This window comes from Ptychodera flava, chromosome 9 (genome assembly GCF_041260155.1).
Source record: "Ptychodera flava strain L36383 chromosome 9, AS_Pfla_20210202, whole genome shotgun sequence".
Taxonomy (NCBI): Eukaryota; Metazoa; Hemichordata; class Enteropneusta; family Ptychoderidae; genus Ptychodera; species Ptychodera flava.
The window spans coordinates 39,001,958-39,029,027 of NC_091936.1; the positions used below are offsets into that span (position 1 = coordinate 39,001,958).

At 38.3% G+C, this 27,070-nt stretch overlaps 1 protein-coding gene across 16 annotated transcripts in view; it reads right to left on the reverse strand.

The window, feature by feature from the left end:
* Positions 1-24,649, reverse strand: part of LOC139140931 (rho GTPase-activating protein 5-like) — a 75,924-nt gene extending 51,275 nt beyond the window's left edge. For 12 of the 16 annotated variants that reach the window (XM_070710435.1, XM_070710436.1, XM_070710431.1 and 9 more), the window contains exons 1-3: positions 24,460-24,648; positions 3,387-3,430; positions 1,729-2,377 (exon numbers count right to left, since the gene is read on the reverse strand). In XM_070710435.1, the coding sequence (XP_070566536.1) occupies positions 1,729-1,867 (139 nt within the window). In that variant the 5' untranslated portion in view covers positions 1,868-2,377; positions 3,387-3,430; positions 24,460-24,648. Of the gene's footprint in view, positions 1-1,728; positions 2,378-3,386; positions 3,431-24,459 lie in introns of all 16 variants that reach the window. The other 4 variants (XM_070710437.1, XM_070710432.1, XM_070710423.1 and 1 more) reach the window with 2 other exon arrangements.
* Between the last annotated feature and the right edge of the window lie 2,421 nt (positions 24,650-27,070).

The window sequence follows — 27,070 nt, forward strand, 5'->3', positions numbered from 1 at the left end:
AGCCCACCGGTAGGATTTCTCCGAGAGTGGCCCTCGATTTGCACGCATCGACAATTAGGCTACTCTTACACTAATATAGCACGAGACTGTAACCCGTACGACCTAAATAAAGTGATCGATACATCAACTTTTAAACATAACTCGTATGTATTAGCAAATTTACGATCATTGGTTCTGGCCAAAGGGTTTTACACAGCGGTGTTGTTTTATGCAAAGACCTGGCTACTCTGGAAAACGAGATGTGTCCGACCTAAAATGTGTTGCTCTTCAAAACGATCATGGACGTTTTCCTTGCAGTGTTCAACGTTTCGTTTGTATGGACGGTAGACGTTGCAAACGCTTCAATTTAAGGGACTGCCCTATCATCCTGGGTTCATCAACTATACCGGCGTTAAAAATCCGAGTGTCGACTGGCTTTCCACCTTTACGCAGCGGCCAGTGCCGTTGTTTTGTATTCATCGGCCATGCCACATGCGTACGGCTCCAAAACACCGCTGCCCCTACATCAGTCCTTCTACCCAGCTTCCTATGTACCACCATATATGCTGTAGTGGGTATTTAATTGCAAAGGTTGATAGGTAACTGAATCGTTTTACATGTCACACTATAACAGAGGTAATGACCTTCGGGGAGCTACGCGAATGTATAAACTACGTGAACTCTGCGTGTTCGACCCATTCATATAATGTTGTGCCCTTAGTGGCGCGTCAAACGTAGAATGAGGGCCATGCGAGATTGTTTTGCGCAATGGCGCGTCCTAGAATTAACTTTGCAATTAGTGCGATAGTACGCTATCAAGTCTACGATTCTGCAATGTCTATACAGCGTGTTAGGGGAGTGTGATCTGGGGAACGAAAACAAGCTTATCTGCATATGAATTTAGGACACGCCCGCTATCAGTAATGACAGCTGACATCATTGTTTTTCCCACTGAAGCCATTCGCGGTGGCGATGTGTCGACACGCAAGGCTCCAAAAATTGGTAGTTTTCCGCGATTTATTTTATTTTCCTGGGACTTTTTTCATCACTTGGTAACAAAGTATGTCCGTGTTGAGGCTCGTGCACGTCTAATTATCAAATGCCGTAGCGTAGAAGTATCAAAACATGTTTTTTGCATTTTTCTCGAATTCAATGTGTGAATGAAGTACCCTTCTTTGGCACCTCGTCAATTCGCGCTCACAAACACTAGCTGCTTGAAATTCACACCGTCCATTGGAAACATAATGAACTCAAAATCCGTGTCTGGGATTTCCTTTATATGCCTTTGTTATTTTTTAATGCGCTCTTAAAGGTGTTGGACGAAGGTGCTTTTCAAGGAATTTTAATTATCACGCCATATAATTTGAATGGAGCCTCCGAGAAAAAATCGCAGACACGCTTTTGAAGGATATTGTCAAGGCTTGTCAATGAAGAAATTCCAAACGGAAATCTTGCAGCGTGTTCGCATAAGGCCAGGAAAACCGGTTTTTGGAAGGTTCAGCAAAACACTTGTCACGTGACTCTTATGCAAATAATGACCGTGCACTGTGCTTGGTCGGATAGCTCTATATCAGGGCTTTCAGAAAATGTATACTTTATTGGGGTTTGGGACATGTTCAATTGAGAAAAAAATAAAAATCTGAAAGTGTCTAAAAGGTATTTATCATCCTTAAATTCATATTGGTCTTTGGGCCATCAGTTGCTCATCTCCACATGATACACACACACATATATGCACACACCACTTACCTAATTGATCTTTACATATATACATGAGTTTTTCTGCTGAAGTCAATTTTGTGGCTGTACTCCTCTTGTAGTACGAGTTGGTATTGGTTCCCCTTAGTGGCTGGAATGACGTGTCATCAATGAACTCGGTCTGTTCCATGATCCTAAACACTATCTCCTCATCATCTGATTTCTTGACCGTGCTGCCCCAGTACAGGAAGTGGTCATTGTTGACTACGCGTCCACCGAAGTCACTCTGACTCAGCACCGAGATATGCTCACTGCTGTAGTCGTCTTCACGTGGTCGGACGAAGCGGTTGCAGAGGCAGGACTTGCCGACACCTTGCGATCCTTTTTCCCTTCAGTGCCGGACAACCCAACCACTGCTATGTTGAACGTTTTCTCTTTCTTTGACATTTTTCAAGTGTGACAGGTATTCGGTGACAAACTGTCAGCAAAGTGGTCACATCTAGAGAAATAGACAACAGTCTCCTTCTCAGATGTCCTAATTACCTGATTGCCATAGCAATGACGCAGTTCACAAATAATAACGTCTCAGGTGACCCACATTTATTTCCCTACATATGGTAATGAACTTAATGGCTGCAAAAATGCCGCGTCAGCCCATTAGTGGAAAAATGGAATTTTCATTCAGCTCATGGTGTCTCATCTGAAACAAAATGAAAATTGATAAAAAAATTAATACAGGAATATTGGGAAACAAATCCAATGACCAAAGATACAAAATATGAGTCATTACTACAAATTAAGCATATTTTTGTGATGTACTACATGTATGCATATCAACATCAGGACCGCTTGGAAATTCGCAAGTTTTCTACACAGTTCATAAAATTATCACTCTGTTTCACAGACATCAGTCAATATAAATCAGTCTTTTGCATAGGTTGATAAGTGACTGATGTGTGTACAATCATACCCATTCATGTGATGGACAGTAGTGTGTGGAGTGAACAGCTCACCAAAAAGTTGGCTGAGCGAGACAAACACACGATCCCCTCCTAGCTAATACCATGTACTAATATACGAAACAGTGCTAATGCCAAAGGTTTCTTATTTGACACTATATGTATGTCATACGCATACATGCATGATTTGCATTTGATGGTTGTAACTACACATACTAGAGAATGTAATTGTTAAGAAAATAATTTTCAAGTGAACAGTTTAGGGGATTTTTCAATGTTGCTACAGTAAAGAATTATTCACTGACAGTGACTGAAGTGACATGTCTCGTATCCATAGCTTGACTTTAGACCAAGGCTCATGAACAATACACACAACACCAAAACAGATGCACTTTCATTTCAGTACTCCCAGTTACTACATTATACTATATGTTCAGTAATTCCTATGTACAGTTTACTCCAGTGCCACTCATTTCATCATCACAACTACACGTAATGTAATCATGGCTAACAGACATTGCACAGAGTCTGACAGCAACTTCAGTGTCTTTTAAACAGCTCAATTGATTCCACTTTGCTAAGTTTGATTACATCATAGTGTATACAACACTGAGTCAAAACATGTATCATAGCGTGTACAACATTGGCGGTCAAAACAGGTACAATGAAATTACAGGACATGTTCCGCAGAAGGCCACACCCTTCTAAATGCATTTTCATAGGAGAAAAAAAGGGCTGGATAATACGTACGGTATGTAGATCTTGCCAATGTCAACACGGAAGTACAGCAAAATCTAAAAATAAAATGAAGGTGCTGGCATCAAAGAACAACTCTGAAAGACAAATCAAATTTGAGTTACCTTTGCATGTGTTTATGTACCCTTTGCAAAGGTCATACCATAATACAAGTTTCAATAGCTGTACACAACACATTGTTCATGATCTGTGTCTGTTTACATCTTTTTGTTTTCTAATTAATGTTTGTTGGATTTTGTAACTCCAAGTTCTCTAAATGTCTGGGACATGTGCTAATACTACATCCATATCCACATGCTAATACACATCTGTATAAGAGTCTAAATTGATACTTTATAAAAGACAATGATGGGTTTCATATCGGAAATTGTTTGATGATACAAATAGTAAATGTTTCATTGAAAGTGAAACATCACATTAATAGTAACAATCATCTGTCATTACAAGATGAGATTGAGAGCCCAACACGTACACAGAACGATCTCTATTTACTGATTACATCAGTTGTATATTATTTCTTACCATCAATGATACCATTATGATTATTCATAGATAAAGTGTATTTGCCTCTCTAAATGCTTAAAATTTAATGCCCAGCATCATCTGTCTGCATAGTTTGAAAAGGGACTTAGCCTCAGCTGAAATGATGAACCTGGAGGACACCCACACCAGCGGGAAGCAAACCCCAACAGAGTAGAAGTCTGTTACATTTTTTCAGAGATAGTACAATGTACTCTTCCTCACAATAACAAATTACAAACAAAAGACAGAGAAGGAGTGTAGCCTTAGATACAACACAAAGTCCTGAGCTTTTGATTTGGTCACGGACAGTGGAGTGGAAGACGCTCAACTGTTTACAAATATATGGATTTGTCTGTTTTCACATACACAGTACGGTAACAGTACACTTGATCAAAACACAAACAATATTGATTTTTCAATGAAGTAAAAAAATTATCGTTAATTCTCTTCATACAATTCATCATTCAGTGCATGGCAAATAATCAGACTACCTGTATGATTTACGGTTGGCCTTGATTGTTGGATGTGTATGTGTATATAATATAAATATGTGGAGTAAAACACATGCGACTACCAGCATGTTTTAATTTACCTGACATTGTACAAAATATATGGATGTTTGCTTTTAATTGAAGATGTTGAAGAGCTCAAGGTCAAGTAAATAAATTACCCATGGTCTAGGTTTGCATCGGAAAACACGACAATACTGTGATGGGAGACTAGGGCTATTATCAAGCATTATCACCAAATATGCATAACATTCAGTCACCTCTTTACCCTGATGTTATTTTAATTTCTTATTTCTATAGCAAGAGCTGAACTTCCGTGTCAGTGTGGTGACAAATTATGGTTACTGAGGCAGAGAGTAAAAATAAACAGGTATCCAACATTCTTACTTAGAGAACAATCTATCTTAAATATGCTTTCTATATGAACCAAGCACATTTAAACATTACCAATCACAACAAACACTGTTAGATGATTATCTTGGATACATACAACAGATAAAGCCTTTATAAATATCCACAGAAACTGGCAAATAATTTTGGGAAAGAATTCATTTAAAATTGTTATCGCCAACGGGAAAGAAAGGAATGCAGAATACACACATTAATGACTATGGCTAACTTCTTGTTTCATTGTTATTGAAATGCCTCTTTGTCTAACCTTGTGTCACTTCCTACTGAAGCGGTGGCTTTTATATTCTATCCACAGCTAGCATGTAATACAGTACAGAATGACAAAATATTCCCAATCTGAACATCTGAAGCAGGTATACGGTAGTTATATCAAATCCTGACGTTGTTGAAATTTCATGCGTTAAACTTACAGACCACCTCCGGTAGAAACAGCTGATTTGCATACATGTAACTGATTGTAATCTAGGTTAACACCAATGACAACAGAATCACAAAAATGTCAAGTCCTAACATGCATTATATTATTTTGCTTTGGTTTTTGAAACATGCAGTTCAAAAAATTTCACTCATATTAAAGCAGCAGAAAGAAAGAAAAAGAAAAATTCATTAAAAAGGATACTTTCATATCAATCTTGATGAACAATGTCTAGATTATGGCCTCGTCAAAACAATTTTTTTTTCAAGTTGTAAAGAATTCTAGCGATCTGACATCTGCTTAGATAGATAGTCTCTGTCAGAATCACATCTAAACTGAGTCTGACATACGCATTCTGCCACGAAGCAAATCCAAAATCCAATACTGTGCAAGGCCATACAGATCAGTCATCAGGGTAGACACAGATTTCTCTCTAATGCATAATGAATGCTTTTCTATTGCCAGATGTGCAAGCTTCGATATGAGCAAGATCTTGATCATGTTCCATCTAAATGTTGATCTGTCAGGCTGATCTCGCATAACTATATGTCTGTAAATTTATGATCCAGTTGTGTTGACACGGGGGTGAGAGGGTAGGGGGTGGGGTGGAAACGACACATCAAATATTGTAATTTTAGTGACACGGCTAATGACACAAGAAAGTCAAGTTAACACATGCTTACACATGCCTTCTTATCAGTTGGCATAAAAATATCAGACCAATATGAAAAACAAAGGAACTAGTTACATGTACATGTCCGATAAAGCAGTAATGTAGTCTGTCGCTAAGCTATGCAATTGGCATCTTCTCGGGCTGTGACCTACTTTGTAGCTTGACTGATGCTCAATTCTTAACAACCGATGGGTCACACAAGGACATGTTACACTGTACCTGTGACAGACCAGTACTTGTGCTAAACATGAACGTGTGACATACTGTCAAAATGAAGCTTTTATGCCATGATTTGATTCAGCAACCGAGAAATAGAAATGCCTAAGTGTACAAACAAGGAAACAGCTGCTGGCGTTTAAACTGTTCCTCTAATGACTCAGTGTTTCAGCTATACATATTCATGTAAAGGACATTTTGTAAAGCTATCCTCGAGGTCGCTGCTTAGTTTGCAATTTAGGAAAGGTCACAATACTGTTCCTGACATCTCTTGCCCTCTCAGATACAAATCTCTGCACTGTCACTACTTGAATTTTCTAATCTACGTTGAGAGACAAGAGACGCCTTTGGTACCCAACACCTTTCATGCATGAAAACATCAGTCTTCTGTTTTGCACTAATTTACTAAACTAAACCAAACTGCTCCATCGACCATATCCAAACATACGTGTACATGTACATGTACTGTACAAAACTACTGTATAGAAGAAGTAGCCTGGTATCAACAAAGGCATCACTAAGAGTTGAATATTCCTGAATCCTCAAACTATTTCACAGGGTCTTAACTTAACAAACAAACAAACAAATGCATGCAAAGTGTGAATGTAGTTACATAAATCATAGAAAAATACATGTACATACCGTAAGTCACATTAAAAATATTATCCCTTCAAGATCACTGTTCACGGTAAGCGACACTATTTGGTACGACCCCCCCCCCCTTTCCCCAAAACAGAATCCACTTTGAGACTAAGCGACATCAAGGAAACTCAGAATACCTGATGGTTCTGCAGCTTGTTCCATAAGTGTGGTAGGGTCTGTTAGTTATCAAAGGAAAGCAGCTGGTCTACCCTGTCGGGGAATCACAACATCTCAATCACGGCAGCAGAATTCAACACATGCATGACAGACAAGTACAGTGAATATAGTTGGTTGCCACAGGCTCACCACTGGTTACATGTAAAGTCATTACGACTGGTACAGCTCAAAGTCAGTCGTATACACTGTCAGCTTTTTTGTCAGAAAAGGGCCAGGAGGGGTGAATGACCTTGTGTACTTCTAAAGCAACCAGGTCTTGTCAGCTGGGGCTGCCAGCGTGTCCTTGACAAGTGAATCAGAGAGTCAAACGATTCCGTGTACGACTCGAGAGAGATGTACTCTGCACAATAACAAGCTCTAACACAGGATAATTTCCATTACAGGTTATTGACATTGCACTGTGTACATTCTGTCATTCAACCCTTCCCCAGATCATGTAACACTTATTTTATCCACTCAATTACTAGGAAGTCATAATTATAGCCTTACGTTTCTGATTTTTTGATTGCTCTCTGGTGTGTTGCATGTTTGATTTTGATCATCAATACAAGCTTTCTCTTGATAAATACATATACATGAACGACCTTGAAATAACTGCATGCAAATCGCCTTTTATTACAGGGTTTGGAATATGTCAACTACATGTACATGTACTATCAGGCGGTCAGGTTGTCTACCTGCACAGCTTACAGCCCTGAGGTCATTTACCTGACGCTGCCCAGTCAACGGTCAATGCAGGCCAACCAATTCACCATGTAAATAATGAACGACTAGTTAGAATTGAGATGCATGGCAGCAAAGTCATTCACTGATTCATGTAAATACAACCTAAGTTGGATGTGAAGAGCTGAGACAGGACTAATCGTGACTCTATATGCTTAGTGTAGTGCTTTCTAAACTAGCTGTATTTCATTCAAAAATCGGTTGAAACCAAAGCAACAGCACTTACTGATAGTCATATTGGATGCTTTCACCCCCCATTCCCAGTGAACAGGTCCAACCTTGCTGTACAAATAACTGAGCCATACCAAAATTTGACAAAGAAAGGGTTGAGAAACCATTTTGAATTGTTCTGGTAAGTCTCTTATTGATAACAAGACCACTGAGGGAATAAACAGATTGTAGGAGTGATATAGCAACTTTTGAAAAAATTTCTTGACAGTTATGGATCAAAGCAGATGTGTAATTTGCAAGTAGGTTCATTGTCCTCCCAGAATGAAGTTCAGTCAAAATATCGCTATACAGTCATTACTGCAGTCAACTTAGTCAATGTCATAAGTCCATTGTTTAAATTTTGGCACTACTTTTTTCAATAATACAAAACAATAGAGCTACCAGAAATCCTTGGATCTGCAATGCCAAATGAAAGAAATTCCCAAAGGCAAGGGAATCTATGGAAAGTTTCCCTTTTTGTTTGCTAAGTTTTGTGTGTTAAACATGGCTTTACTTCAAACCTTGTCAATGTCCCAACCTTGTTATTTATACATGTTATTATAATGCAGGTGCCTTTTTTACAACTCAATTACTCTAATGAAGTGTTGATAACTGTTTGATGTTCTCTATTCTGATTTTCACTTGGTGACTACATCTGTTCCATCACAAGTTCCATGATTGTTTCACACTTGTTTCAAAGCCATTCTCTCTCAGTTAAGGGCTTCATTTTGATAATGATCTTTCCACAAAACTTGTGTGGATGTGTACATGGGCATACTGAGAAGTGTGTGGAGGTGTTGTCACTAAAAGAAAATAGACACTGTGTATGATGGCATGATGAACAATAAATACAATATCAGAGTTCGCGTTTGCGCAAAAATCGTGCGTATTTACGCATTGAAATTGACTCTCTACGCATTTTTTTATCGTTATGCGTTTTCTATATGCAAAGGATAACACCGAAAGCACTCCCCACGACTGAGCTTAGGCGACAACCAGACGAAATTTGTTGCAACACATTTCTGTCATTCACTCATTTTTTGTGGAAAGTTTCGGATTCTCTGGGCGTTGTCTGAAAAATCGGCATCGCTGTCCACACGTTATCACGTTAGGCACGTTATCATGTCAGCTGTGCCTATGAATTACGTTGCTAATTTTCAGGCGAGCGATAGTTTCTGAAAGTGAGTGATTGACAGAAATGTTGCGAAAAATTATATAAATGCCAACCGTGCGCGATCATCGCGTCTCGCTGTTTCCAAATTTTGATCAAGCACACATGCAGCATGGCATCGAAGCAGACAAATTTGTTTTAATTTCTTTCAACTTTGCTCTACGAGTCCGTGAAAAAATGATTCATTGGTAGAGCTCGTCGGAATCCCGATAAATTTTGAACACTGCAGAAGTGTCTGGGTGGTAACTGGTCGTTCAGGCACCAAGTCGTTCAGGCCCAAGTCGTTTCGGCCTAGCCGGCCTCTCAATTTCCGGCCCCAAGTCACTTCGGCACCGCAACCCAAGACATTTCGCTATCGGATTTTTTTTCAAACTATTTAGTAATTGACTGATCCGTCATATTCGTAAGCGTGACCTTTGCGTTCTGACCAGTACTTTATGTGCATTTTGTGTGAATTTTGCCGTGCTGTTTCGTCACCGCTTTCAAACTTTTGCCATGTCGGCGGCTATTGATATCGATAAACTTGTGTCACAGATTTGAAAATGATATGAAGTTTTTTCTCTTCCCATGTTCTCACAAAGATTAAGCATGTACGTGAATGTTAGTTGACACTATACTTTTTAGTACTTTGATTTGTAACATCACGCTCCAGCACTAGTTCCCACAGGTAGCGGTGTCGAAATGTCTTGGGTTGCGGTGCTGAAACGATTCGGACTTGGGGCCTGAAATTGGAAGGCCGAAACGTCTTGGGCCGAAGCGACTAGCGACTTGGTGCCGAAACGTCCAGAAACCGTCTGGATAAGCTGCCATAACTCTAACTTTTGGGTTGTGACGGTTGCATGTATACCCTTCGCTGTTAGTTTCAACATTGTTCAAGTTGTTTGTTAAACTGTTTTCATTAAAATAATGTTACATCGTACAATCCGAATATGTAGTGTAGGTTTATTCAACGGCACATTGTATTTTGCTGTCAGTTTTTTCATCAATCGAGTGCGGAAGTGAAATTACGCACTCAAATCCAGCCATTACGCAATTTTAGCAGACTAATGCGTATGCTGTACGCGAGGAGAAAAAAGTCACCGCGAACACTGATTATTACACCTGACCTTGCATGTACTGCAAGTATCATTTCATGTTTTTATCAAGCAAACAGGCAGTGTGTGCTAGGATATGTTATAATTTTGGGTTTCCCGGTTTTATTCAACTTGTTTGGTGAAGATGAGTACATGTACACAGGAAGATTTTTACAGACAACTGATAAAGTTCTCCAAAGTTGAGCACTTGGCTAAGTCAATAGACAGACAAACATTATGTTTGGTCTTGGTAGAGGCATATCCTGAAACATCACAGGTTTGTTCAAGGCTAGCTGAGGATCTTGTAATTAAAGGGATACAGTCGTCGGAACTACGTATGGGACCCATACAACCAATGTAAACACTGTATACAACAGAAGATGGTGATTGATGAAAGTTAAAACATGTCTGCCATAATCTAAATCGTATAATTTAAATGTTGCAGCTATGATGATGAGGTACATCTAGATATCGTGCACAAAATACATTGTTTGTAAATAAGAAACTCGCACAGGCGCAGTTCCGAAGACTATTTCCCCTTAAATTTCCCTTGTAACAGGTACCATTCTGTCTTTTTATTTTGATAATCAAGACATGAACATTTTGAACAGTTGCAACTGTTATAGATTTACACAGATAATGTATGAGGTGTAACTGTACCTGAAAAAATGGGAAAGTACTTGAATTTTAAGTTCATGGTTCACTATTCGACTTCCACCATCTTGTTTTTTGAGGTACACTTTGTGAACTTTGAACCTCCTGGACCTGACAGTATCTCTTACTGCAGTCTCATTTCAACTTCCACAGCCCAGTCATACCACTGTCAGATTTTTATAAGACTGTGTACAGGAGCAGTAAACGATACCGGTAACCCTGACCATGCTAGGGCAGTGTGGCAAAATCTACTATTTGCAGAGTTTGAACCTAAATGATGTAGCTATATGTATGATACTAAGTTATAGTAAATGTACTATGCCCACACAGATAACTGAGTACAGACACACAAAAAAACATGTGTGTTTGTTCAGTCTACATAGTACCCTAAACGTAAATATGAACACATCAACTTTTGATAAAATGGACTTTGCAGTAATGTTGGTGGTTCCTCTATATTACATACATATACTGATGGAACAACATTTATAGGTGACTGTGAACAAAACTGACCATGCAAATACATGCAAAAACACACATCTCAATTGATCAAACTTAAATTTCATCAACTTTCAAGAAATCAATCCTTTAAAATTATTCTGCCTTCCATTTTCACATGCTAAATATAGTTATTTTGCATACCACTGATGATATTAAAAAATTTCCCCGAAAAGAAGCAAATCTTACATACATGTATATATTACCAGCTACATCTATGATGTCATATTATAAGAAATAACTGTCTTGGCAAAACACAGCAAAGGTAGTGCGTGTGACACTACTGTACTAGCACGAACCCACTCCAATGAAACACAGTACAAGGCAGAAGCAATGGGTCCACAAATGTTCTGTACTCACTGCTGTCACATTTTCATATCTTCAAAGAACTCACTTCCTCAAAATTTCACTGCTACCTTCCTGTAAACATATGCCTGATTTCCCTACAGAAAAAAATCTCTTCTCTAGACATTTAGAGGATTTGCATAACGCTATAATCACTGACAGTATGACTTCAATGTCACACACATTTTCATTCATTTTGGTTTCGAGACCACGGGTCCGAAACCCTCTAGTAATCGTTCCGTTTTTTATTATTAGGGTTTCGACACCATGGGTCCGAAACCCTCTTGTAATCGTTCCGTTTTTAGGGTTTCGACACCATGGGTGCGAAACCCTCTTGTAATCGTTCTGTTTTTATTATTATTATTATTATTATTCTTCTTCTTCTTACGACGAGCTTTTGCAACTACCATGCGAACACCGTTGCACCTAGAGACTTCATATTTGGTACACAGGTACAACTCAGCAAAAGTAATTTTTTGGTCACATGACCATAACAAAAGGTCACGTGACCTTTCGGCCATTTTGAAAATAAACTTTAAAATTGACTCATTTGCATAAAAATTAATCAATCAAAATTCTGTCCTAAATTTTTGTAGACCATAGGGTTACGCTCCTTCATGCCAAATATCAATGTCACAGGTGTTGCCGATTTTGAGAAGAAGATTTTTAAAGTATTATTTTTCATATTTTTCAGTGACCTTTGACCTCCCCTATAGATTTACAAATGCCCATAATAGGCTAGCCAATAGAGCTAGGAGTCTGGTTCTTTTTCGACATAGACGATCATTGGCTGTTAATGTTCACGAAAATATTTTGGGTCAGGTCACGTGACCTTGACCTCATTAATTATGCGCATATCTAATTCTAGGCTAACCAATAGGGCTAGAGATCCGAATTTTGGTACACAGGGACTACTATGGAATAGAAATCTATTGCAAATATGTCACGTGACCAGGCCTCATTAATTATGCGCATATCTAATTCTAGGCTAACCAATAGGGCTAGAGATCCGAATTTTGGTACACAGGGACTACTATGGGATAGAAATCTATTGCAAATATGTCACGTGACCAGACCTCATTAATTATGCGCATATCTAATTCTAGGCTAACCAATAGGGCTAGAGATCCGAATTTTGGTACACAGGGACTACTATGGGATAGAAATCTATTGCAAATATGTCACGTGACCAGACCTCATTAATTATGCACATATCTAATTCTGAGCCAGCCAATAGAGCTAGAGGTCTGATTTTTGGTATATAGGGATAACTTAGCATTACAATTTTTTGACAAAATGTCATGTGACCTCGATGACCTTTGACCTTGAATATACGTATTTGTCCATAACTCAGTAACCACAAGTGGTACACCCTTCATATTTGGTATGATGGGAGACCTTATAACATCACATCCTCTACCTCATTAATTATGCGCATATCTAATTCTGAGCCAGATAATAGAGCTAGAGGTCTGATTTTCGTATATAGGGATAACTTAGCAGTACAATTTTTTTGACAAAATGTCATGTGACCTTCATGACCTTTGACCTTATATATACATATATGGGCATAACTAAGTAACCCCAAGTGCTAGACCCTTCATATTTGGTATGATGGGAGACCTTATGACACCACATCCTGTACCTAATTAATTATGCGCATATCTAATTCTGAGCCAGCCAATAGAGCTAGAGGTCTGATTTTTGGTATATAGGGATAGCTTAGCAATAAAAATTTTTTGACAAAATGTCATGTGACCTCGATGACCTTTGATCTTAAATATACCTATATGTCCACAACTTGATAACCACAAGTGCTACAGACTTCGTATGTGGTATGATGGGAGACCTAATGACACTGCATCCTGTACTTCATTAATTATGCGCCCAATCTAATTTTTCTTTTGCTCTTAATGCTGCTACTTGTGTCGAAACCCGGTCATCGCTGCTTGCAGCTATATTTATTATTATTATTATTATTATTCTTTTTCTTCTTCCACCCTCTAAATGCAAATGCCACGCGAACACCGTTGCACCTAGAGACTTCAAATTTGGCACATAGGTAAAACTCCTCACAAGTAATTTTTTGATCACATGACCATAACAATGGGTCACGTGACCTGGCGGCCATATTGAAAACAAACTTTCAAATTGACCTCATTTGCATAAAAATTAATCAATCAAAATTCTGTCCTAAATTTTTGTAGACGATAGGGTTAGGCTCCTTCATGCCAAATTTCAAGGTCACAGGCCTGGCCGATTTTGAGAAGAAGATTTTTAAAGTATTATTTTTCATATTTTCAGTGACCTTTGACCTCCCTGTAGATTTACAAATGCCCATTACAGGCTAGCCAATAGAGCTAGGAGTCTGGTTCTTTTTCGACATAGACCATCATTGGTTCTTAATGTTCATAGAAATATTTTGGGTCAGGTCACGTGACCTTGACCTCATCAATGATGCGCATATCTAATTCTAGGCTAACCAATAGGGCTAGAGAGCCGAATTTTGGTACACAGGGAGTAGTATGGGATAGAAATCTATTGTCAATATGTCACATGACCTGACCTCATTAATTATGCACATATCTAATTCTAGGCTATCCAATAGGGCTAGAGATCCGAATTTTGGTACACAGGGACTACTATGGGATAGAAATCTATTGCAAATATGTCACGTGACCAGGCCTCATTAATTATGTGCATATCTAATTCTAGGCTAACCAAAAGGGCTAGAGATCCGAATTTTGGTACACAGGGACTACTATGGGATAGAAATCTATTGCGAATATGTCATGTGACCAGACCTCATTAATTATGCGCATATCTAATTCTAGGCTAACCAATAGGGCTAGAGATCCGAATTTTGGTACACAGGGACTACTATGGGATAGAAATCTATTGCAAATATGTCACGTGACCAGACCTCATTAATTATGTGCATATCTAATTCTAGGCTAACCAATAGGGCTAGAGATCCGAATTTTGGTACAAAGGGACTACTATGGGATAGAAATCTATTGCAAACATGTCACGTGACCAGACCTCATTAATTATGCGCATATCTAATTCTAGGCTAACCAATAGGGCTAGAGATCCGAATTTTGGTACACAGGGACTACTATGGGATAGAAATCTATTGCAAATATGTCACGTGACAAGACCTCATTAATTATGCGCATATCTAATTCTAGGCTAACCAATAGGGTTAGAGATCCGAATTTTGGTACACAGGGACTACTATGGGATAGAAATCTATTGGAAAATATGTCATGTGACCAGACCTCATTATTTATGCGCATATCTAATTCTAGGCTAACCAATAGGGTTAGAGATCCGAATTTTGGTACACAGGGACTACTATGGGATAGAAATCTATTGCAAATATGTCATGTGACCAGACCTCATTAATTATGTGCATATCTAATTCTAGGCTAACCAATTGGGCTAGAGATCTGAATTTTGGTACACAGGGACTACTATGGGATAGAAATCTATTGCAAATATGTCACGTGACCAGGCCTCATTAATTATGCACAGATCTAATTCTAGGCTCACCAATAGGACTAGAGATCCGAATTTTGGTACACAGAGAGTACTGTGGGATTGATATCTATTGTCAATATGTCACGTGACCAGACCTCATTAATTATGCACATATCTAATTCAAGGCTAACCAATAGGGCTAGAGAGCCCAATTTTTGGTACACAGGGAGTAATATGGGATACAATTTTTGAACAAAATGTCACACGACCTCCATGATCTTTGACCTCGTTTTCAGAAATACTACCATAGCCTTTCGTCTCTTTGCATATCTATTCCTCTATTGCCCCTGTACACCGAGATCTCTCGAAACCCGGTCATTGCTGCTTTGCAGCTATATTTATTATTATTATTATTATTATTCTTTTCTTCTTCCACCCTCTAAATGCCCCTGCCACGCGAACACCGTTGCACCTAGAGACTTCACATTTGGCATATAGGTAAAACTCCTCACAAGTAATTTTTGATCACATGACCATAACAATGGGTCACGTGACCTGGCGGCCATATTGAAAACAATCTTTCAAATTGACCTCATTTGCATAAAAATTAATCAATCAAAATTCTGTCCTAAATTTTTGTAGACCATAGGGTAGGCTCCTTCATGCCAAATTTCAAGGTCACAGGCCTGGCCGATTTTGAGAAGATTTTAAAGTATTATTTTTCATATTTTTCAGTGACCTTTGACCTCCCCTATAGATTTACAAATGCCCATTACAGGCTAGCCAATTGAGCTAGGAGTCTGGTTCTTTTTCGACATAGACGATCATTGGCTGTTCATGTTCACCGAAATATTTTGGGTCAGGTCATGTGACCTTGACCTCATTATTTATGCGCATATGTAATTCTAGGCTAACCAATAGGGCTAGAGACCCGAATTTGGTACACAGGGACTACTATGGGATAGAAATCTATTGCAAATATGTCACGTGACCAGACCTCATTAATTATGTGCATATCTAATTCTAGGCTAACCAATAGGGCTAGAGATCCGAATTTTGGTACACAGGGACTACTATGGGATAGAAATCTATTGCAAATATATCACGTGACCAGACCTCATTAATTATGCGCATACCTAATTCTAGGCTAACCAATTGGGCTAGAGATCCGAATTTTGGTACACAGGGACTACTATGGGATAGAAATCTATTGCAAATATGTCACGTGACCAGACCTCATTAATTATGCACATATCTAATTCTAGGCTAACTAATAGGGCTAGAGATCCGAATTTTGGTACACAGGAACTACTATGGGATAGAAATCTATTGCAAATATGTCAGGTGACCAGACCTCACTAATTATGTGCATATCTAATTCTAGGCTAACCAATAGGGCTAGAGATCCGAATTTTGGTACACAGGGACTACTGTGGGATAGAAATCTATTGCAAATATGTCATGTGACCAGACCTCATTAATTATGCGCATATCTAATTCTAGGCTAACCAATAGGGCTAGAGATCCGAATTTTGGTACACAGGGACTACTATGGGATAGAAATCTATTGCAAATATGTCACGTGACCAGACCTCATTAATTATGCACATATCTAATTCTAGGCTAACCAATAGGGCTAGAGATCCGGATTTCGGTACACAGGGACTACTATGGGATAGAAATCTATTGCAAATATGTCACGTGACCAGACCTCATTAATTATGCGCATATCTCATTCTAGGCTAACCAATAGGGCTAGAGATCCGAATTTGGTACACAGGGACTACTATGGGATAGAAATCTATTGCAAATATGTCACGTGACCAGACCTCATTAATTATGCACATATCTAATTCTAGGCTAACCAATAGGGCTAGAGATCCGAATTTTGGTACACAGGGACTACTATGGGATAGAAATCTATTGCAAATATGTCACATGACAAGACCTCATTAATTATGCACATATCTAATTCTAGGCTAAGGTGATAGAGCTAGAGGTCTGATTTTTGGTATAAAGGGATGACCATGATATTGAATTCTTTTAACAAAATGTCACATCACCTCCACTTCTTTTGACCTCGATTTCACAAATACTACCATAGCCTCCCATCTTTTTGCATATGTATTTCTCTATTGCCCCTGTTGACCGACATGTCTCGAAACCCGGTGATTGCTGCTTTGCAGCTATATTTTTGTATTATCATCAGTATAAACTTCTTTCTGATAGGTTCAGCCCCCCAGTGTAACCCTTGGGCATGGGACTCTATGGAAATGTTCTTTGCACTTGCACGTACACAGATTGTGCCTGTGTACTGAGGTGAACATACCATATGGCACCAGTGCCTAGCCTGTACATTACTCAAATTTGATTAGGTCGATATAAATAGAGTGATTACAGCTGATTTGATGCGTAACTGCTGTACACTGCTTTGCATCTAGCACACAGTAACGACTGGGAGTCACAGTATTCATGGGGGACAATGCCTCTTCTTTGCCACAATCCTAATTCACAAAATGACACCATGCCAATTATCACCCACCCACATCATGGTTCACCCAGATATCAGCAGGAAATCCACCTCATTTCAAAAGTTTGATAAAAGTCAATACAACAGTGTCCAGTCTCCTCAAAAGAAGGGATAAGGGAGGTAAAGCAGTGAATATTTGTCAATTTTCCTATCTCAGCTACAGACACTTGACCTTGTTATTTATATGTAACAACGTTTTAGGCCAGTTTCAAAAGCATGATCCATACAACTTTAATCTGTACAAGTTGATGAAGAAAATAACTAGTGCATGTAACTGACATTTACTTCTTCAACATACATGTATTATCATTGTCGGCGTTTATAAAAGTAATTTTTGACAAAAGCCAGCATACCATCTTTGCATTACAGGTCCATCACAAAAGAGCAGCTATTATCTAATTCTATTAGCGTGTTTTTTTCATAAACTTGAGAGGAATTTTTTTTGTCCATTTGGAGCACACATTCTTGTAGGGCTTTTTCAATGGCTTGGGATGCAAAACAGGAAAAGTTGGCGTTGAAATTGGAATTTACATGTAAAGGGTACACAGACGGGCATCCTATCCACTTACAGCTATCTATCTGCATCACAAACAACTCTGACAGTACACTACATAAACAATCTTCTTGTTCTTCCCTTACATTCGATATCAACCAATTAAATCACATAACCCTGTCAAGATAATTGGACACAAAAATATGGATACCAGCTAAAACAGGTTTCCTGAGAGGTGGGGGAGGGGAAAGGGCTTTGGCTATTACCCTATCCCTACCCCTGGTGACATGCCAGGACGAACGTGAAACAATTTCTGTGTCCACTAATCTTTACTCATGCCATCACAAGAAGACAGAAAACTAGAATAATGTAATCTTATGGTGTCTTTGCTGCAATAATTACTTATAACTTAGTTCTGATAATCTACCTGTAATTCTGAAAGAAGTGAAAGAGTTTATAAATGTGATAAAGATACACCTTTCATCACCTGAACTGCCTTGTAATGATGGATTTACAAGCAACGAGGCTTGTGTGAGCGTTAAAAGGTCTTTATATAGAAATAAAAGCCTAACCTTTTGCGGGGAAGTCACGATCAATATTAGGAAACTTAACTGTCAATATGGCTAACAGTATTATAAACTATTGATTGGATTAGGTGAAACCCAACTACAATGGGGGAAACTCAACCACTGATTGTAATTAGGCTATGGCTCAGTAATAGCCCTCTCTGCCTGGCCTGTTTGAAGAGGACCCATGGTACACTTCACTTGACACACAAGTCAAAATTCTCTCCACGTTGCAACTTCTCTATAAGAACCAACCTGTCGACCCCTAAAAGTGACGACAGCCTGAGTCAACAGAGGCCTGTCCTGTCATATGTGTTTGCAATAGGAGGAACCAAACGATTGAACTCGGTGATTGTGGCATTTTGGAGAAATTCTAAATATCTTGGTATTCTTGTCAGCACTTCAATTTACTGAACTTTCAAAATTTTCATTCTGCAACTCTTCCCTTCTCTGTCTGTACAAGCGTACTTGTGAAAAATTAATGTACATTTTGAAGTACATTTTATCTACGACAGGCTGACGTGTTGAAAGCGATTCAGGTCTACTTCCTGCTACGCACTTTGCTACATATCAAAATTTATATATGGCAGTTAGTAACTGTAAATTGTTTCCTATTATACAACAATTTTTTTCTCCCCAATTTTATATGTATACAATATGCAGCAATCCTACTACGTTTTGAAATTTCATAAAAATAAACAGAAGGGTGAGATTTTATCAACTGACAACACACCCCATTGAAAACTGTAGTTTTTGCGGATTACTTCCTCAGCAACATCTACGTGTACATGTATGTGTATGCAGAAATCATGTAGTAATTGCCGTAGCTTCTGAAAATAAAGCAGAGAATTTCCACATATGTACATGTCTCTGGCCGAGTCACACAGGTATACATGATCATCGGACATATTCCCTTGACGTATGCAGATACATTCACGGACTATGATGAGAAGTGTGCACTAACAGTCAACGGTGAAGAGCTTACACAGAATGCAAATCTTGCCGCGAAATCTCACTGACTACTTGAAGAGATGTTGCTGCCAGGCGAAAAATTGGACTTCAGTCTGGTTGGACTGTTGGTAAAACAACTCATAAAATTCGTTGGCATGGCAAATGCCTGTGCTATCTATGATTCCCAGACACAGACACAACGTGATGAAATACCAGTATGTACAACTACTGCATGCTAAAACCATTGCAAAAATTTAACAAAAGACTCTCAAGCAGGAACAAGAAGTGCTTTTAAAATGACACTTCATTTGGTGAAAAGGAGAGAACAAAATTTATCACAAAGGCTGTTAACAGCAGACTGCCCTACATAGCATAGTCAGGCATAAACGTATGTGACCTCGAATCAGCCTGCATGTTAGGAAACTGTCCATGACCTGAGTAGAAGGTTATCAGGCGAGTGTTCAATATATGCATGCTTTTGTAGGATATGAGAATGTATGTACTGTACAGATTGCATCAACTCTAAATTCTGCTTTCTCTCTGGTTCACAAAGACTCAGCTATGAATGACAGCTACCCTCTTCCTAGGATGGGCTTTACATATTTCGAAGTCAATTACAAAATAATTTTTGAAATTCTGAGGGAACTACAATTCCAATCTGTGATCACAATAGGAAATAACAGTTCAGGTATTTAACAGCATCATTTTTTTCATCTGACAATACGGTAGTTTACCTAGACCATTATTTCCTTTTATTGCTGTAGACAACAGAAAAGTTGTTAATCTAAACCATGGGACAGCCTATAAATATCTTGAAGTCATTTTCAACAAGTTCAACGAGACTGCCTATCTACTGAATCTGGTCGTTTCACAATCCTGTTCTGCTGGAAATAAGCAAATCTCCTTTCTAATTTTCTCAAATTGGAAGTTGTTTCTCAAGTGCTATGAAATCAGATTCTGAAGGACGACACTAACTGTACAATGTGTGTTATATTTAATTGTCACTGAAGCAAAATGGAGACTCGGAGCATCAGACATTGTGAAGATTTGAACACAGAAGAGTCTGTAAGATATTACCAAACATGTATACACGTGACTGAGCAAGTAGAGGCTTAGAAGCTGCTAAATATGGAAAGGTAACTGGTAATTACTGGAAATATTTCTGCACGTACATGGCATGTTTGATTCTCAATCTCCTAATTTAGTAAATTTGGCTGACTGACGACCTTGTCATATGGGGAAGCTACAGGGAAGTGCTAAAAACCTGCACCTTACACCATGAGTTTCAATTGGTTACAGCTCACCTCAGCCCATTAACACAATTCCACAAGAACCATGAGACAAGGTATCCCTATTGTGAGATGACCCACATGTGCCACAACCATCCAGGTACATTACAGGAAGCATGGAGAGTGAACGCCATTTACTGAATAAATCCATATTCTTCAATTGCATAACTTGTTATCACTGTCTGTTTTTGCATATTTTCACTGAATTTCACGAATATTTGTCGGGGCAAATTGGCCATCAACTGCCTTGCTGACAAGGACATGTTTGACAATGCAATTGTGTAAATCAACTCACAGTGGAGTTGATCATGGGAGGTATTCACAATAACCAATGACCTACACACTGAAATATTTCGCCATCGATATTTCCAATGTCAAATACAATAATGGATCCAAAAGTCTGTCAAAATAGCAAGCAAACAATGTTTACTTCTGGCCTTCTGAAAGCTAGGTTCACAGTACTGCTACACTGAGACCATATGTACATATATACACGTCTCTGAACTGAAGACAATCCAAATCATTACATGTACATGTACACTGTTACATGTACACTGTTCATCTTAAAGTGTGGTCACTTCTTGGCAAAAATTAACTCTGAATCCTACAAACATGATTGATCACATGTTCTACTCATGGACCAGTGACAAATTCAGTTTTTGTGGACATTGTCTCTCATGTACCAATCAACTGAATTTCTTTTCTTTGGGCAGTTTTGTCTCGTACTCATGATATTTTGGGAACTTCCGGCAGATGTTTCAGGGAAGACTGCTCTGCTTGGTTTCCTTTTATAGTGAAAATACAATTATTTATATACAATTCTGTGATGTCCAACCACTTCGTGCATGTATTATTCATTGAAAAGAGACTGTACTTGTCATAGATATGTGGTACTGTGGAACGCTAAAGGTACAACCTGTTGCATGTAATGAGTAACAGGTTTATGGAGGTTTTGGACAATACTTCCACATACATTAGTTTATAGTTAGGGATCCTGTGTAAACATGTGCTGCCTACCGAAGTGACAATTTGGCAACATTTGAAGTGCTGTTCTGCAAAATTGTGAATAACAGCACAGAGACTACTTGACTGTGTCAAGCAAGAACTATGATTTGACATCACTATACATATACCACAGTTGTATGGTCTAATGCAGAACAAATATCTCAAACTTCACTACCAATTATGGCCAAAAAAAAAATAACTAGAACAACGAGATCACCGTGAACAAAACAACTGCAATTATTATCAACAACAACAACAACAACAACAACAACAAACAACAACAACATATCATAACAATAATAATAACAGCAACAATAATGACAACAATAACATCAATAAATAAATTATCTGATGCTACTGTCTTTGGGCAGGTCCAGTTATGCACAGAGATTACAAGAGGAGAAGCAATGCAATTTTGCCTGGCTCTACTTATGTTGAGTATATACTGATGTAAGAAATGGCCCTTGCACACATAATTTAAAATTCCTTACAATTTAAGCAAAAATCATTCCTGATAATTCTGAAACATTTATATGCATACATGTATGGCTATGGTTTGGATCAAGCACAAAATTCTATTGGCGATCCTTTGACTTTTGAAATGCCTTTACACTAGGGGCAATGTGTCAACCTGGTGGCCTAGACATCTTTCAGAGGTAATAAGTTCACATTTTTCAATACATCAGCCTGAATTCAGCATAATTCAATACACTTAGCCCGTGACATCACCGACTGTACTTGTATTTGCTCAGGTATGTAAAGTACAAACAGAGACACAAGGCATTCTGTGTATCTTATGGAATTCTTGTGAAGTTCCATTACTTGCACATAAAACCGTTATCTGAGTTATTAGGATTCAAACTGGTCCCTACGACACATTGCTCAAAAAACAGCACTGAGTTGGGCATGACTAAACATTTTAGACTTTTGTGAAGCCCTGCAATGGAGAGGTTGAAAGTAGAGATTTAAGGAAGTGTCCTGAACATTTTGCATTGATTTGTTCTGTAATTGTGGGGTTCTCTACAAGGAAATTTTGAGGGATGGGCAAACCCGGTTCTCAAGCAATCAATTTACATTGTATTTGATAATGGCCATACCAAAGAATGCATTTTATCAACAAAGTAATATGTACATTAGCACCGTTATGTAAATTGGTCACTCTGTCTTTTCTAGTTGAAGAGAACATAGAATTGTGAAAGACAAGTTAGTTGTACACAGATTAGTGAAACCATGAAAGATTATGGTATGGTGACAATTGTAATTGGTGAGACTGCTGTTGATATGTTATAGCCTAGCCTGTGGTAACAAGGTTATGTTTTCGACGGGTGAAATAACAGGACACAAATTAAAATAAGGGCTATGGTTCTTGTACCCTGCGGTATCATGCATGCTATAGTATATACAGTATGAAAAGTTAAAGCACACACAACTGACTACTTCCACACTTGCAGTTACACCCAACATGCACCGGCATATTTGTATGTTTAAGAAACAGAAGTAATGAATAATACACAAAAGTTTACATGAAGCACTTTACAGTGGCTGTCTTGCCATCATGAATAATTTACACATCAAGGAAAACTGCATAAAATATTGCAAAGTTTCTAGTGAGCAAAGGTCTACCAAAGCTAATGTGCTTTATTGTGGTTATAAAACGTGACAGTTCTGCCTTCTCAAGGAAATACACGCTCAACAGCAAAATAACTTCAAAACTGTTACAGTTGGCTTTGATGCATGGACAAAATGAATACATCAATACTGAAATTTAAGAATAGTTTTGATCAAATTTTGTAATTCGTTGCCTAATTTTTCTATTTGACACACTACTATATATCAGTTATATCACTTATTATATGGAAATAAAATGGGAAATGGTAGTTCTGTATTTTAGTATCAACTGTCATTTCAGACTAGCTTGTCAAGTACAAGAGTCAACGGTTATGAAGGATTTTTTGTGTTCCTGGTGTAAATTTGATAAAAGTTAAATTCTAAACTTGAGCATTCACATAAGAATTTCAAGGTCATGCCACCACGTAAATATGCGACACAGATCCCAGCATAAATATATCAATAATTCCAAAATAATTCGTTAATTCAAACGCCTTTGAAGACAGGCGTTTCGACCAGCAACTTAAACCACGTTGCAGTTATCGACAATGCCAGCCAAAACGTCGTGGCCTAAGGTTGAGCATCTGAACGGGGTTGCATATCCATTCGCATTCGGGTCCACCCAATTACTATTTGAACATTTCGTATTTCGAAATCACTTCCTTATGCACAACAAGTCGTTGGCAGCATTTTCCAAAACGCAACACGTTCGGCAAAATGACATCGCGTGATCAGGATACACAAGTTGTGAAATTTGCCAATCATGGAAACATCTGCGAGAATCCGTTGAATTTCTGAGCGAAAACATTGGTCGACCATTCGCAAGGCAAAGGCAGTGCAACACCGGAAATTTGTACCTCAGCACAGATCGTCTTAAGTTTTAAAAATTAAATTCAAACTTACCGATCGAGTTCGATGGGCGGTGGAATTGCAAAACTGCGACTTGATAAGCTTCTAGATAGAACACCTTTACCGTCCGATGATTTTGGATCAGAGAAAAATCATAAAATGCGACAGAAATTTACCAAACAAGTGTATCATCCGAACGTTGGGTGGCCATTACTGTGCCCTCTTGATGAAACTTGATTTGTTTGAACGGAAATTGTAGCAACCGATTCGCAAATTATATTTCTAAATGTTCCGTCTTATATGCGATTTTTCAATCAACAATTAAATTGATTCTCTTTCCTTTGCAAAAATGTAAAAATCATTAAGCTTATGTCCATCTGTTACCTAACTACAGAAAAAAGATTTGTTTGAACTGTGTTATATGTATCCAACAATTGTTTCCCTGATAGAGGTTAACATGGCGGTAACGTAAAATGGCGATAAGAGAGAACGTCTCCTATTGGTTACCTGAACAGGAAATATTCACCCAGTAAACGCAACTTCTCTGTAGCTATTAACTTTCATTGTGTATTAAAAGATACAAAATAATGTCAGTGTCGAGTAGCGGAGATTTGTAGCTCTCAATCCGAAAATGTTGTGGTAAATCGAGACGAAACATGCTGTGAGTCTGGGGCTAGGGTGCATTATTATCTATCCAATTAGATCAATCTTCTTATATATTTACAGTCGCGTCAATTGGATGTCTATTATCGAGGGGCATGATATCATTACGTCATATAATTTTCACCTCCGGGGAACGCATCTTTTGCATCCAGATGCTATAAGAGCGTGTAGTGCGTTGACATATAAGATCCGTCGGCAGTATTGGGAGAACTTTTGTTGTTTGGTTATTGGTTTTCATCGGTTAGAGTACATCAAAACCCCATCCGGTCCCATGTCATCGGTCTTATCATCAAACGCATGTGATCGCGTAGCTCTGCGTACGTTTACATGTAATCATGCTGGCCGTCGTAAGGCAGTCCACACACTCACGGAGGGACTGTACATGTGGTCGTATATGTACACACACATAATGTGTACTCAAGAGTCGCTGAGGTCACGCTGAGGTATAAAGCGCGCGCGGAGCAGCGCTATATTTCTGTAGTCTTGGTCTGGTGGCTATTTTCTTTCTGTAGTCTGGGACCTCTTGGCCTAGAATCCTACACGTCTTGCCTCCGTACCTCCGACCCATCGCACAAATGAATTAATGGTCAGGACCAATAATTCATTTTCGCGATGGTTTCATATATCGTGTCTACAACCGGGGTCGAATAAATGCACGGTCACCCATTCATTCGGTATCTTTCAATACTACTTGTACGTTTGTTTTTTTTCCTCTCTTATCGTTTTCTTTTTACGCATTTCTACTTACTCGTAATGTATCTATTTAGTTATATATTTATTTATGTAGTTGTTCTTTTATTCACTTAGTTACTTTGTTACAATTAGGTTACTTTGCAATCCCACTACTTTCATGTACACTACCTTCGATATACTTCAGTTTTCTTTTTTCTTCTTCGTTCCTTGCTTTAACATCAAATGGCTTTGGGAACGGACTAGACTAGCATTTGCTATTTTCCGTTTCCATTTACCCTTTATCACAGCACAACTCAGATGTACATTCATCATTGAATTGTAATATTATTATGATTAAGGGTAATAAAGATTATTATCATTATTATTATTATCTCGTATCAAAAAAAATTCATGAAAAATGGCCGACTTTATCCCGTTAGGCCGCGTTCAAAAAAATTGGGGGGGGGGGATTCGAAAATTTTTGGAGTAGTCGAGGGGGGGGGGACTTGAAAGTTTTGCTCTGCCTATAGGGGGGGACCTGAAATATTTTGACTCCCAACATTTTGATGTCGTCCAATGGTTCTAATGTTAGTAATAATTAAACAAAATCTAGAACTGTTTTGTCACATTTTATGTCTTTAATCTTGAAAAACCTAAAATGTATGAATGCCATTAAATTGTCATAAAACAAGTTGGCGTTGGAGCAGGAGCTGCAACTGTTGATAATTTTTCAATATTTCTATGCAATGTATCAAACACAGTTTCTTGGTGTCTCTCTACAGCATGCTGAAAAACACATTATTCAGTTTGTCAACAAAGCCTGTTTGTCTAAATATTGGTGATAATTGAATGATACAAATGCACGGTACACATAGGCTGTGTTGGCAAAGCTGAATACTGGACAGCTCAACATGCTGTAGGGAGTAGAACAAGAACACAATTGTATAAACTGAACAAACATATTGTCAAAATAAAAAGTTAATACAACTACTGCCCTGCTACTACATACTGGCAGTGACAGTGACACATGTAGCTCTGACTCTGATGTAGTTTAAGGAGAGTTTCAGTCATAGGACACTCAATGGACAGTGAAACATACATGTATACAAGATCCAGCCAGAGAGCAACACATAGAAGACTAGGGGACTAACAGTTACCATGGATTTTTGAATTCTCGGATATCAGAACAATCAAATGTTAGGGAAAAAAAGATGGGGTCACCATAATTGATCTTTAAAGGTACAATGAGAAGTCAGTTTTTCTAAAATCACTTAAAAATCACTTAAAATCAATATATAAAACCATTCATTTCAAGTTCATGCAGTGAATG